The sequence below is a fragment of the Lampetra fluviatilis genome, chromosome 23 (assembly GCF_964198595.1).
Source record: "Lampetra fluviatilis chromosome 23, kcLamFluv1.1, whole genome shotgun sequence".
NCBI classification, from domain to species: Eukaryota; Metazoa; Chordata; class Hyperoartia; order Petromyzontiformes; family Petromyzontidae; genus Lampetra; species Lampetra fluviatilis.
Genome location: NC_136297.1, coordinates 12,069,034 through 12,083,473, shown reverse-complemented (window position 1 = coordinate 12,083,473; position 14,440 = coordinate 12,069,034). Strand labels below are relative to the sequence as shown.

The window sequence follows — 14,440 nt, the reverse complement described above, 5'->3', positions numbered from 1 at the left end:
CCCCCCCCCCCCATCTTCTCTGTTGGATGATGTTGACTCGATCAGTTCAAACGGTCTCCGATTGCAGATCAAGGGAACTCCGCCGTGGATCATAATCTATTGTTTTGTAGTCGGTTAAATATTTAATCAAAACCACACTCGCACAACATTTGCAATTGTCAGGAGCCAGTGCATGATGTAGGTTCGAGTTTGAAGATGTTTGTACGCGTGTCATTCACGTGTTTGCCATGTATGTGCATGTTTAGGCGTGTGCGTGTAGTGTATGTGTGTACAGAGAGGCACGTGGAACTGAGTGGACTTGCCGATGACCGGTACCAGCGGTGTCAAGATCGGCCTCTGTGGAGGAGGAGGCTCGTGAAGGACGCTACTGGGCAGTTGGAGGCAGTCGCCCTCCAGCAATAACGGAGGGCAGAGGAGCGACGCTCACAACAACGAGCGGAGCGCAGGGCGGGTAAACACGCAGCGGGTTGGCACAGTGGAGCGGTGCATCTGCCAGTCATCTCAGTCAGGCAACACACGGCACCTGCTGGGTCCGTCCCGAGACCTCCTGCCAGCGAGCCTTCGACACTCCACGTGGCGTCAAGGTGGTACACCTAGCCTGGCACAAGCGCCGTGTTGACGTTATCGCCACTTAGTGGTGAACAGCGGTTGTTGTTGTTGTTGTGTGTATGTGTCGATCGGACACCCTGAACACCCTTGCACACGCGAGGCTCCATCTCAAGGGAAATTCCAGGTGAATAATTTAACTACAATTAATAAAGAGCCCACATATTGGAGCCCAGATCCAAGGGATTTCGAGTGAATAAAGACCCGACTCATTTAGTTTCTGATGATGAAGGAGCAGGGTTGGTGACGATGACAAGAGCGTGGATGAGAGGGGGATGATGATTGTTATTATTGACGATAGAGTGGTCTCCACGAGTCTAGCGACCAAGGAGACGTAGGATGAGAGGGGGATGATGATGATGATGATACACCCGAGATGTATGATGAGGATATGTAATGATAATGAAGATGGGAATGACAAGAATAATGATGATGGAATGGAGGAGGAGAGGGGAATGATGGGCACACGAGATGCATGATGCTGCTAAGGAGGGTCCTGATGGGGAGGTTGGGAGGAGGCGTATGATGATGATGTGTGGAGAACGGCGACGACGACGATGATGATGATGTGAATGTGGAGGAGAAGACGGAGCTGCTGTTTTCGTGGCGCGCAATCGCGCTACGAAACCACACGGCGTGTTGACGAGCCCGCGTGTGTGTGTGCACGTGTACACGTGTGTGTGTGTGCACGTGTGTGTGTGTGCACGCGTGTGTGTGTGTGCACGCGTGTGTGTGTGCACGCGTGTGTGTGTGCACGCGTGTGTGTGCACGCGTGTGTGTGCACGCGTGTGTGTGCACGTGTGTGTACGTGTATGTGTGTGTGAACGCATGTGCGTATATCGGTTAGCGCGCTGCGCTATGAACCCGGCGATCCCGAGTTCGATTCCTGCTCACGGCCAACACCGGAGACGAATATCTGAACCAGTCCTGGGCCTCCCCTCGGTCGACTCAGCCTCCAATGAGTACCTGGTGCGGTGTGTAAACATCGCCGCTGGGGAGACAAAGGCGGCGGGCGTGGTGCTGGCCACCCACCCCCTCGTGTGCCCTATCGGCCTATGGGGGTGGGGGGGGTGGATCTTTGTCTGTGTGTATCTGTATGCGTGTTTCTGTATGCATGTGAGTGTACGGCGATGTGCTGTATACGAAATCAGCTCGTGTTGCAGGTGCTGGCGGATGAATCGGTGCAGCAAGATCGCGAGAGTTGTGATCGCGGTGGCGACGTGGGGGAGGGGGGCAGGGTGACAGGGGGGGGGGGGGCTTCATCCAGCAGTGGATGGAGCACGGCTGGCGCTGACCGTGGTGACGGTGGTGACGGTGGTGGTGACGGTGGTGGTGGTGCGCGTGCGTGAGTCTCACCGCTGCGCGCCTCCTCCCTCTGCATGTCGCGCCCCTCGCTACATCCGAGCTCCGCAGCGCCGCGCGCTCACCCCCCTCCCTCCACACACTGCCCCCCCCTCTACCCCAAGCCCCCCCCACACACTGCCCCCCCCTCTACCCCAAGGCCCCCCACGGCGGGTGATGAAGACGACAGCGACGAGGATGGCTGACGACGGCGTTGATGCTGCTGTCAATTCCCCCGTTCCGTAGCCTCGACCAACGCAAGGGATTTGCGTCCCCGGTCTCTCTCCTCTCTCTCCCTTTCCTCTCCCCTCCCCTCTCCCCTCTCTCCCTTTCCTCTCCCCTCCCCTCTCTTCCCTCTCCCTCCTCCTCCTACCCCGTGTCCTCCTCCTCTCTCCGTCTTCTCTCGGCGGCGATGCGCAGCCTTGAGCGAAGGGGAGGAGGTGGGGGGGCAGATGTAGGTTGGTGGGTGGGGGGCAGCAGGAGAGCGGGGAGATGAAACACAAACCCCGTTAGTGTTCATCCACCGCTGGATGGGAATCTCCCCAACGCCGTGTGGCGGTCGTGGTGGTCGCGTGGGGGTGCGGTAGGACCTTGACCATACTTCACCACGCCGGTTAGCACGTGTTTGGCGAGGGCTGGGTTTCCAATAGACGCGGTGTAAGGGATGCAGCGATTAATCGATTCACCGATCGCAATCGATCAGCACCGTGGCTATGCGGTAGGAATCAGATGTTTATAATTCACGAGCGATGGAGATTGTGAAACAAAACCCAAAATAATTTTCTCATTAACCCGCCCCCCCCCCCGGGGCCCCCCGTGCGGTCAGTGCCATCGACAATCCGGACGCGGCAGCAGCGCGGTGCAAGAATCGAATCGGTCGCCTTCGAATTTCCTTGTGTGGGCAGTGAATCGATTCGACCTGAAGCGGTGCCAGAGGGTTGTGGTTGGGGATGAGAGGGGTGGGGGGGATGAATTGGGGGAGAGATGGAGCCGTGCGCGTGCACGCGATCCCTAATTGGCGCGCGTGCACGTGCTGGCCAATGAGGCGGCGAGGCTGTGGGTACGAGGGGGGGGGGGTCGCGTGGTGGGAAGGGGGCGGGGGTAGAGGGGCTGGGGGGGGCGGGGCTAGGGGGGGGAGCCTTCATCATTGATGCTAATTGATGTTAATGGTTGCTGAGTTGGCTGTCCGAGGACGATGCGATTCACTGAGAATCCAGCCGGGATTGATCCGGAATCGCTCCACAGGGCTGCTGCCCGACACGTCGTTTATTGTTGTCGTTTCCTTTCATAGGGCGGGGGGCGGGGGGCAGAGGTGTCGACGATTTAGATTGTTTTTCTCTTCAATAATTGTTGGTGATTACGCGCCACCGCCAACGCAGTTTCAGACGCGGAGCAACGAATGGTTCGGCTCATCAGAGTTGGGATGAGTTGCAGGCGCGCGATGGTCAGGGTGAAGTGAGGGGTGAGGTTTGCTACGGGGTGCTCCAGATGTCTTGTGAGTCCCATTTAATTCTCTAAAAAAAATAGTTACATTAATAGGTATAGGGTTAATTTAAAATAGAAATTAACATGCAAAGAGGGGAAAAACATTCTGGGGTTATTTATTTGGTGGGGGTGCGGGGGGGGGGTGGTCACAAGACATCTGGACCACCACCCACCCCCTGTCCCCGCAACAGCTGCTCAGTCACCGGCGAGGAGAGACCCCCACAGCGGCTGCTGCTGTCCGATTGTCATGCTGTGAAGAAGGGCCATTGCCCGGAACGTCGCCGCAGAATTATTTTAGTTTAAACGCAGTGCTACTGGTGTCTTTATTTGTGACGTGTGCGTGCACGTCACAAATAAAGACACCTCCTCGCTTGCCTCGTGGATTTTTCTCCGCGGTATCATCATCGTGCTGCTGTCGAACTCCCAATGGTTTCAAATGTGGCAGCTCTCACACACTGACGATGTCTTATCGGCAAAAGTGCCCCTCTCCCACCCTGAACATGAGTGAAGAACCAATACCCACAGCCGCCATTCGCCACGGTGCCTGTGCCAGGCCAGGTGCACTTTGAGGCCAAGCGAAGTGTAGAAGGCTCGCTGACAGGTTATGGGCAAGACCCAGGTGCCATGGGTTGGCTGACCGAGAAGACCGATAGATGCACCAGCTGTACCCCTCACTGTGCCAACTTGCTGAATTTTAGTCGCCCAAGGCTCCGCTCGTTGTTGTGAGCGTCGCTCCTCTGCCCTCCGTTTTTGCTGGATGGCGACTGCCTCCAACTGCCCAGTAGCGTCCTTCACGAGCCTCCTCCACAGGCCGATCTTGACACCGCTGGTACCAGTCATCGGCAAGTCCACTCAGCTCCACGTCCTCCTATACCACATCACTCCATCTATTCTCCGGCCCATGTCGTGCCCGTTTAGCCCCCTCTATGCGGCCAAACAGAAGTTGCTTGGGCATGCGGGTTAGATGACCAAGCCAACGCAGCCTTGCCTGCCAGAGGAGCTCACTGATAGGAATGTGTCCAGATCTTTCAAAGATTTGGGTAAAGCTACATGGCCAGTTGGAGGCGCTGCTGCTGAGCCTGGAGTGTGCCACTAAGAGGTGGGGGTATTACCATCAGCCTCACCAAAACTAAGCACCTGCCTGGGTATTTTGTGCCACCAAACGCTCCACCCTATTAGATCCCCATGGGGACGCAGCAGTTGTGGCGAGTTTCCCATACCTGGGCAGTGTGCTTACAACCAGCTCCAGTTTGACAGCAGAGGTCTCACTCCCAATCAGTCGGGCGGCATTATATTTTCATTGGCTGCGCAATGCCGTGTGGAAGCTACTTGGTCTGTGGCTCCGCACGAAGCCTCGGGTCTTCTCGGCCACGGTCATGCCCTCCCTTCTTTACGCTTATGAAACGTGGAACCCTCTAATGGAGTGAACACTGCCCTACACACAAATATCCCCCGTATAGCATTAACAGACTGTAGGGGCAAGTGCTGTTAGCGAGCACCTATCAAGGCCGGATCGGTACGAGGGGGTGGGTGGCCAGCACCACGCCCGACCGCCTTTGTCTCCCCAGTGGCGATGTTTCCACACCGCACCAGGTACTCATTTGAGGCTTAGTCGACCTAGGGGAGGCCCAGGACCGGTTCCGATAATCGTCACTGGGTGTTGGCCGTGAACGGGAATTTGAACTTGGGTCGCTGGGTTCGTAGCGCAGCGCTACACCACCGCTCCCCACACACACGTACACACGTACACACGTACACACACACCCCTATACACGCAGCTGCAAGCAAGTTATTTTATTTGTCCCGTTTCCCTGCCTGCAGTGGACGAGTGGCGCAGCCTCCACTCACTGAGAGGGGTGGGGGGGTTGGTGCATACCGAGTCGCCGTTCCAACCTCACCACTCCGACCCCTGACCTTGTCAAACCCGAACGCAGCACCACCAACCAGGGTCAACTGTGTTCATACTCGACCGCCATTCCACGTTTTCCAGTACTCCGCTGCTTGATTTTCACTGTAGCTTCCCCGCACCCCCCATCCGCCGCCGCCGTCCCCGACAAAGACAGAAGATTGGTAAGCGTGGAAAATAGCGGGCGTCGCCAGCTGGCGGTGAACAGCGCAGAGTTTTAAAGAGGCCACGAGTCCAGTTGCAAAAAATAAGAAACCACCCGCGGTTAAATGATTCTCCGCCCCCCCAACTGTAAACATCGGCGTGCGGGAGAGACCGGGCGCATCGCAAGTCGTCGTTCTACCGAGAGCCCCCGGGGCAATGTCCTTAAAGCGCGTGCACTCGACACGGTCGGCAAACGGTGGTCCGCCGACAAGGAACACCTCACGTGGACCGCCGCATCCCTTGGTGGGCAGTAAAACACGGGGCAGAGTGAGAGTGCGGCAAGAGCCACCGTTGCTCTGTAATTCCATGCTCCCCCAGCCGTCTTCAGCAACCCGCGCTCGACTCCAGGGTGGCGGAGTGTGACCCAATAACCCGTACGTCTTGCGCACGAGGCAGCCTCGACCCAGCAGTGTGAACAACGCAGCCGCGACAACCGCTTCGACTACTTGACCAAGGGGAACGTCCGAACTCGGGAGGTGTTCTGCGCGACGACCCGCTCGTGCCATCATTCTCTCGGCTGTTGGGACAGTTTGACACTTTGCTTTTGACGCCACTGGAATGCACAATTCAGTCGGGGTACGGCGGGAGAGGTGGTGTCGGGGTGTTGTGCGAACTGGAAATCGAACTCGGGCATGAGCTTTGTGCGGCTCAACCATCGCCACCGCATCCACCGGAGGAGGCTGTGTTGACCGCGCGTCCCACAGAGTCGGCCGACGAGACGTCGCCGCTTACAGCGCTGGAAGGCGCGCGACATGGCGGTGGTTGCCCCCTGGGAATGGGTGGGAACGGAGGCCGACAACCTGGGCGGGGGGGGGGCTGCAGCGAGCCACGTAGCTACCGGGTTCACGAATCATTCGGTTCGTCGGCCGCCGCCGCCGCTCACTCCGAACCGCTGGCGCCGGGCCGGTTCGCGTGTTTCCAATCGAGGCGTTCTTTCCGGTTTGCGCGGGCACGCCGCCCGGAGGGGTGGGGGGGGTCTCGCTCCCTGGCGGGAGCGCACGGGGGAAGGGGGGGTCACGGCGCTGGCGGAGGCCGCAGCCACCGCTGTGTTGTTGCCAGGGACGCGCGTTGTTATAGAAAAAAGAAACTAAAAGGCGACAGCTGTTTTGAGTTTGAGAAATTTACAGGACTGTCGGTGCACACCCAACCCCGGTGCTGGGTCCAGGATCGCACCGAATCAGCCGTGCGTACACGACATGTTACATACGTGGCACGCCCGGGGGAGGGGGGGGTGGGGGCATCGCGGAGGAACGTGACAACCGCTCGCAACCAAAACCATCGCCACCAACACCGTCAGCGGCGACCCTCCTGCATTCCACTTGATCCTCACGCGCCCTTTACGTCGCTTCACAATTCCCAAGCCGGCCTTTCGTGCTCTCCTTTTATTTATATTTTTTGTTAACTTAAAACAAATGCTTTGGGCAAAAAAAAATCTCGCAAGCAGTGCGGCAGGTGCCGAGGAGGGCTGGGGGGGGGTGTGTGAGTGGCGGCACCGGTCACGTGACTGCCCCCGAGATGGCGATGGCGCGTTGGCCAGGGGGCAGCCCGCTTCGGGGTTTCGGCCGTTCTCTCACGCGCTCAGAAAAATTGTTCAATTCGATGATTCAATTCGATCCGGACCTCGCGGCACACGTGCGGCGCCGACCCCTCGCGCCGAATCCGAAGCGCGTGCCGTCTGATCACACTCCCTCGCTCGTGCTCGCTCAGACACGCACACTCGCTCGTACACGCTCGTACACGTGCGCACACGCGCGCACACGCGCGCACACACAGACTTACACATGAGCGCGTGTTCTTTTTTGTACATTTGTATGCACAATCGCCTGCACACCCACTAGTTCACAGAGACTTGCTCAACAACACTCCGCACTTGCTCGCGCACAAACCCACCGACACTCGCTCACACTTGCATAAGCGTCCTCTCACATGTTAACAGGCACTATGCTCGCTCGCACGCACACACACACACACACAGCGGCAGGCACACACACACGCACTGGCACGCACACACAGTGGCACGCACACACACACAGTGGCACGCACACACACACGCACTGGCACGCACACACACACACGCACTGGCACGCACACACACACGCACTGGCACGCACACACACACACACACTGGCACGCACACACACGCACTGGCACACACACACACACACTGGCACGCACACACACACATACACGCCGCCTCGCTCGTTCGCTAGCTCGCATGCTCCATCTCCGTCGCTCCGCTTGGTGTGGAGGCCCCCCCCCCCCCTCTGCCGTCGTCGTCCCCTCCCTCTCACCCCCCCGCCCCCCGGTTCCCCCGACCCCTTCCCAGACGAAGCCTTCACTGCTAGGCCTTTCCTCCCTTCGCAGGCACATCCTTGACTGCGGGGGGGGGGAGTGAAAACAGCGCAAACGAAACCGTGTGAGCAGCGGTTTACAATCTAACGGTCAGGATGCATGCCGTGTAAATGTCGCTTGTTTACACTTTTCTTACGCAAACAACGCAACTTAAAAACGTGGAAGATGGCGGGTGCGATCTTGCAGTTAATTCAAGATTAGATTTGGGACAAGTGGGGTGATTGCGGAGTGCCGGGGTGACGCCATCTCATTGCCAGGTGAGGGTGAGGAGGCTGGCAGCGGCACTTGGAACCTGATAAGAGTTTTGGGGATTTTGGGAAGAGATGGGAGCGGAGTGGAGGAGGTGGCGGAGGGAATAGAGAAGAGGAGGAAGAGGTGGGGATTGACGAGAAGAGAGGAGATGGGGGGTGGGGATGGGAGAAATATTCGGGGAGAAGGTGGGGGTAGGTGGGGGAAACGGGACTATGTGGGGGAGTAGGGGGGGAGAAGGTGGAGGAGGAGATGGGAGAGTAGGTGGGGGAGCAGGAGGGGAGAGGTGGGGGAGTAGGTGGGGGAGCAGGAGGGGAGAGGTGGGGGAGTAGGAGGGGAGAAGGTGGAGGAGGAGACGGGAGAGTAGGTGGGGGAGAAGGAGGGGAGAGGTGGGGGAGTGGGTGGGGGAGCAGGAGGGGAGGTGGTGCGTGCGGCGACAGGAGGGTGGCCGAACCTTTCTTGTCCTCGTCGCGTTTCCGCGCCGCGTCTTCGCGTTGCTTGCGGATGATCGCCAACCGGGCGAGGTCGGCGCGGGCCTGGTCCGTCTTCCCTGCCAGGTGCAACTTCATGTAGCGCTCCTTCGCCTGCTGTTTCTCCAGTTCCTCCCTACGCGCGCGCACGCACAGACAAAGATTACCCCCCTCCCCCCCCCCCGTGTAGCCTTAACAGTGCTGTGGGGGAAAGTCCTGTCAGCGAGCGCAGGTGAAGGCCGGCACGGCACATGAGGCGGTGGCGTTTACACTGGTAAGACTAGATTACGGCATTAGAACGCCCCCCGAAGGAATGTATTGACGTGGAACCTCATCTGGTGTCGCACTCGTTCATGAAGACAACCCACACATCCAAGTTTGAATGAATACAACAGACTAGCTCTCACATGACACCCTATTTTCAAAGAACCCTATGCTAATTATTACCATTATTAAACTAGATCATCCAAACAAAGCCCACGTCTCAAGACCTTGAGAGGAGGGTACCTACTGAGATGTGGGAGTAGGAGGCAATGAATGCCGTACCCAAAACAAGTCATTTGCGGTGTAATTTCTTTATTTCGCAAACCTGGACTTTAACGGGCAGCACAACATGGCCTGCAGGCTTCGTCTAGTGACGTGGAGTGACGTCACGAGACCTCCAACGTCCCCTGCGAGTGATGCGGACTTGCCGTAGCATCTTAAAGGTCAATTAATTCACGCCGCGGAATTAACCAAGAGGCAACCTGCTGAAAAACGGAGCCGCTAATTAGCCTGCCGGATTTCCTAACCGCGAAACCTCCGCGTCGGGCGCCCAGAACACGCCGACGCTCGGCCGTGTCGCCGCGGGGACCCTCGCCTGTCGACAAGGACCCTCACCTCTCCACAGGGACCCTCGCCTGTCGACAGGGACCCTCGCCTCTCCACAGGGACTCTCACCTCTCGCGGCGCGACAGCTCCCGGGGCGCCGCATCGTCCACCGTCACGTCCGTCACCTTCTTGTTGCGCTGCGCCACGCGGTTGGGGTTCTCTATGTCGATGAGCCCCTCCACGCCCTTACGCTTTTGCTGTTGGCGAAGGTGGATGGACAACACGTGCGTGAAGGTAAAGATCCCCCTCGCCGCGCGGACTTTGACAGACTGTTAGCGGGCTCCTGTGAAGGCCGGCAAAGCGTACGGGGAGGGGGGAGCGGGGGTAGGTGGCCAGTGCCACGCCCGGCCACCTACATCTCCACGGTGCTCATGTTTACCCTCTGCATCAGGTACTCATTTCAAGGTTGAGTCGACCTAGGGGAGGCCCAGGACCGGCTCAAAGTACCGCCACTGTTATTGGTCACGAGGGGGAATTGAACTCGGGTCGCCGGGTTCGTAGCGCAGTGCGCTAACCACCACACTACCGCTCCCCACGCGTGAACGCGCACAACACCAGCTGCCATTCGCCACTAAGTGGCGGTGACATTAACACGGCGCTTGTGTCAGGCCATGGATGACTGAGATGGCTGGCAGATGCACCACCTGTACATCCTACTGTGCCAGCTTGCTGCATTTTAGCCGCCCGACGCCCTGCTCGTTGTAGTGAGCAAGCGCAACGCACACACGCACGCACATACACACGTGCCCACGGATGTAAGTACATACGCGGGTACGCACGTACAAACGTGCACTTGAAAATATGAAATTGTATATTAAGAGGGTTAGTGGGGGGGGGGGGGGGATGAGCGGGGACGGTGAGCGAGGGGTTTGCTGACCAGCGAGTCGTCGTCGCTGCTTTCAGATTCCGAGTCGGATCCTTGCGTTGCTGACGCGGCCGCTCCCCCACCGTCCTCTCCGTCCACACTGGGAGGCTGTGGGGGGTGCGCACACACACAGACACACGCAGACACACGCAGACACACGTTAACACACACACACGTGCTCACACACGCGTTCACACGCAGACACACGTTAACACACACACACGTGCTCACACACGCGTTCACACGCAGACACACGCAGACACACGCAGACACACGCAGACACGCGTTTACACACACACACACACACGCGTTCACACACACGCAGACACACTTTAACACACACACACGTGCTCACACACGCGTTCACACGCGTTCACACGCAGACACACGTTAACACACACACACGTGCTCACACACGCGTTCACACGCAGACACACGCAGACACGCGTTTACACACACACACACGCGTTCACACACACGCAGACACAAGTTCATAAACACAAACACGAGGATACACGCGTTAACACAAGTGCGGATACACGCATTCACACACAAGCGGATACACTCGTTCACACACGCGCAGATACACGCGTTAACACATACGGATACATGAGTTTATATGCACACACACGCAGACACTCGCAGACACGCGTTCACACACACGTGCTCACACACACGCGCAGACACACGCGTTAACACAAGTGCGGATACACGCGTTCACACACACGCGGATACACCAGTTCACACACATATACGCGGATACACGCGTTCAGACACACACAGATAAACGCCTTCACATGGACACGTTCACATCGATACACACATTGAGACATGACACCACATGACCATGCGCGTTCACAGGCACACACACGGGAACACGTGTGTTCATAGGCACATGGGGACATGCTCGAGTTGCCACCTCCGAGACAGAATAATTTAGAACATATCAAGAAGAGGGCTATCTCACAGTACGACCGGAGGGAGAACTAGGTGCAAATGCATTGTCTCGACTGGTGTGTTATTATTAGGCGACTGAACAAAAGACAGATTTCCCAGCACCGCTACCTCAAAAGGAGAATCAAGACTGGAAAGGTGGCAACCCTAGGACACGTACGTGTTCGCACGCACAATCATCAGCCTTGGATCAATCATCATCAGCTTTGGATCATTCACTTCTGGATGAAGGCCGCCTCCAAGCCACTGCCATCTCTCGCGATCCAAAAACGCAACGCTGTACTGAGCACGTGCACGCCATCTGATGAGTCCATCTCATTGTACCATCTAGTCAGTAGACATCATGTCATAGTTGACATTTCTTAACGTTTTAATTGCCCCATTACGCAGCTGGGTACAGGGAATGGCTTGCAGCTCTTGTCTGCAGCCCTACGTATCCAAGCAGCCCTAAGTATCCAAGCAGCACACCATATCCAAACAACCCTACGTATCCAAGCAGCCCTACGTATCCAAGCAACCCTGCGTATCTAAGCAGCACTACGTATCAAATCAGCCCTACGTATCCAATGAGCCCTACGTATCCAAGCAGCCCTACGTATCCAAGCAGCCCTGCGTATCCAAGCAGCCCTACGTATCCAAGCAGTGGTGGTCGAAACCGCAGTGGCAATGCCGACGCTTGGGACACGAGTTTAGTTGCACAGCCGAGCGTGCAACCGCTGCCACAATACGCACGTTGAGCTTATCCGCTTCCATCTGTCTCTTGAGCTCCTCGGGGTCGGTGAATTGCTTGGCCCGGCCTTTATGGCCACCTTTCCTTCCTGCTCACACAGAACGCACGGACATGAGCACGGCCCCAGGGATCGGGTTTGGTTCTCACTCTCTCACTTGAGCAGCTCCACGATGCTTCCCACGGACATTTCAGCCACCTTAAGGATGTGGGCAATTATTGGCAAAATAATCTTGATTTGAAGCTTTCGTGAATGCAGGAATCCATACTCGTTGGTTCTTTCGGCAAAGTCACGTAGGTGTAAAATAAAATAAATCAGACGTTTCGGGCGCAACACAAGCGTCCGTCATCAGGTGGGAAAGCGTGGTCTGCTGCTGAGGCAGACTGTTTAACACCTACACCGAAAGAACCAAAGAGTATTGGTAAAATAATTAATTGGATTTCTACTTGAGGCATGGTATGTCAAACAAACAGGACTGTGATTAAACTTTTCTTGATGAGGGAGAAACGCTCCTTAAATGTTCTTTAAGCACCAAGTTGTCAAACGTGCTCAGTCAGGCAAAATGATTTTTGTATCCGCACTCGGACAGCGAACATGCATTTAGATTTGTGTACGTGTCAAACCAATGGCGACTCCATGAATAGGCCACATCTTCTGGAACCATAATTAGAATCCAAATAACACCAAATGTTGCAAAAAGCAGCTCGTCTTTAAACGTTAACCGACGTTGCAAAATTTGCGTAACTGCTCATTGAGCACCGGTTAAGCCGTGACTTCAACCCGTTAACACTCAGACAGACTGAAGCCCCCCCCCCCTCCAACCCCCAGGGTGGACGAGTGGGCTCCTGTGAATTAAGTGCGACGTGAGACCGCAGGTTATCACCCAGGATCTATTGATTCTTCCCAGGATCTATTGATTCCTCCCGAAAAGCCACTTGGGACTCGGAAGAGAAGATGGCCGACTGCATTCAGACTGCCCCAGTGCATTATAGGCGGTTAAATTCACTTGGTGTAGGGGGTTTGTGTCGGATAATCGAATACGATTTTGAGTCAACATTATTGTTGGGGTGAGTATAATGGGTTATATTACGATTATGGTTAGGGTTGGCCGGCAGAGATGGGCAATATTTAAACATGGAATTCAATATATAATTGTATGATATTCGTCGCGTAAAATGAATATCTAAATTACACACCTCAAATTAGTAATTTGAATATGCATTACTTTACTCCAGCAATTTCTCAGTTGAATGTATTTTATTCATGGTGCAGTGGGGTTTGCTAAATTGCTTAATGTTACGGTGGGAAAAAGGGTTAAGAATAGGTTATGGTTAGGGTTTATTAATGGCAGCAGGTAAGGAGACTGGGTCGCTATGGGGTTTAGGTTTAATGCTCGGGATATGGACTTGGAATTAGGGTTGGGAATGGAGTTGGGGTTATGGATTAGAAATTGGAGGGGTATGTTCCCTGCTGGGTTACAAATACCATGACCCACGGCCACCATCTGGGGCCTTCCCACAGTCGACTGCAATGCTTGATCAGTCACTCAGCGCGTACTCGGCCACTCTAAATACAAAACCCATATGCCGTCACCACAACGCCACCACACCATCAACACCACCACCATATCACCATCAACACATCCACCTCATAACCACCTCACCATAACCATCATAACACCCCAATCACGTAACACCACCATATCAACATCACCACACCAACACCATATCACCATCACCACATCCACCTCACCATAACCATCATACCACCACCATACCAACATCACACCACCTCCAACTAACTAGAACACACCACCCGCAACCACAATCATCACCGCAAGCACAATTGTGGTATTTGAAGCATCTAAATGCAGTTACAAATGCATCTCAAGAGATCTCAACAACAACAAAAACTGCAGCACCATCATCATCATCATCATCACCAACACCACATAACGACAATCACAATTAAAATACATCTCAAATTATCCCAACAATAAAAAATTTCACGACCATTGCCGCCACCGCCCGGGCCACGACACCGAGGGCGGTGGGGGGTGGGGGGAGACTAAACCCCGGGGAGAATCCAGGCGAGACCGAGGCTGCACAACGCGGTACGGAGCGCTAGGCCGTGGGGTGCGGGGGTGCAGAAGCCCCGCGGGGAGGAGGTGGAGATTGTGGCTGAGGAGGTGAGAGGCGAGGAGGGGAGAGACGACGAGGTGGAGGAGGAGGATGAGCGAGCAGGCGAGGCGGACGGGGAGAAGCTGGCATCACCTCGCGGCATCTTGAACCCAGCGTCTTGCCGCTTGCCGCCGGAGCCGAGCTCTTCCGGGTCACACCCCGAGGTCTCCACGAGGTTTTTTTTTTTAAACTAAAATACTTTATACCGCAGCGATGCGATAAAGTGTACA

General features: G+C 55.9%; 3 protein-coding genes across 3 annotated transcripts in view; all 3 read right to left on the bottom strand.

Annotated features, from left to right (window-relative positions):
* Nucleotides 1-2,042, bottom strand: part of LOC144940808 (cytohesin-3-like) — a 39,214-nt gene extending 37,172 nt beyond the window's left edge. Inside the window, exon 1 of the mRNA XM_078867235.1 lies at nucleotides 1,963-2,042. Coding sequence (XP_078723361.1) covers nucleotides 1,963-1,987 — 25 coding nt within the window. The 5' untranslated portion in view covers nucleotides 1,988-2,042. The remainder of the gene's footprint in view (nucleotides 1-1,962) is intronic.
* COX6B1 (cytochrome c oxidase subunit 6B1) overlaps nucleotides 1-14,440 on the bottom strand; it is a 215,377-nt gene that overhangs the window by 122,317 nt on the left and 78,620 nt on the right. The window lies entirely within an intron of this gene.
* PDAP1 (PDGFA associated protein 1) lies at nucleotides 7,818-14,368 on the bottom strand. The gene is made up of 6 exons (XM_078867237.1): nucleotides 14,304-14,368; nucleotides 12,035-12,120; nucleotides 10,361-10,456; nucleotides 9,553-9,680; nucleotides 8,598-8,749; nucleotides 7,818-7,918 (listed from the first exon to the last, which is right to left on the bottom strand). Exons 1-6 carry the CDS (start codon nucleotides 14,311-14,313, stop codon nucleotides 7,884-7,886), a joined length of 507 nt encoding a protein of 168 aa, XP_078723363.1. The 5' UTR covers nucleotides 14,314-14,368; the 3' UTR covers nucleotides 7,818-7,883.

Coding starts and splice junctions, on each gene's coding strand:
- PDAP1 (XM_078867237.1), bottom strand. Junction 10,457..12,034: donor TGGAAGCGGATAAGCTCAAC/GTGCGTATTGTG, acceptor CACCCCCCACAG/CCTCCCAGTGTGGACGGAGA. Junction 9,681..10,360: donor GCAGCGACGACGACTCGCTG/GTCAGCAAACCC, acceptor CTTCGCCAACAG/CAAAAGCGTAAGGGCGTGGA.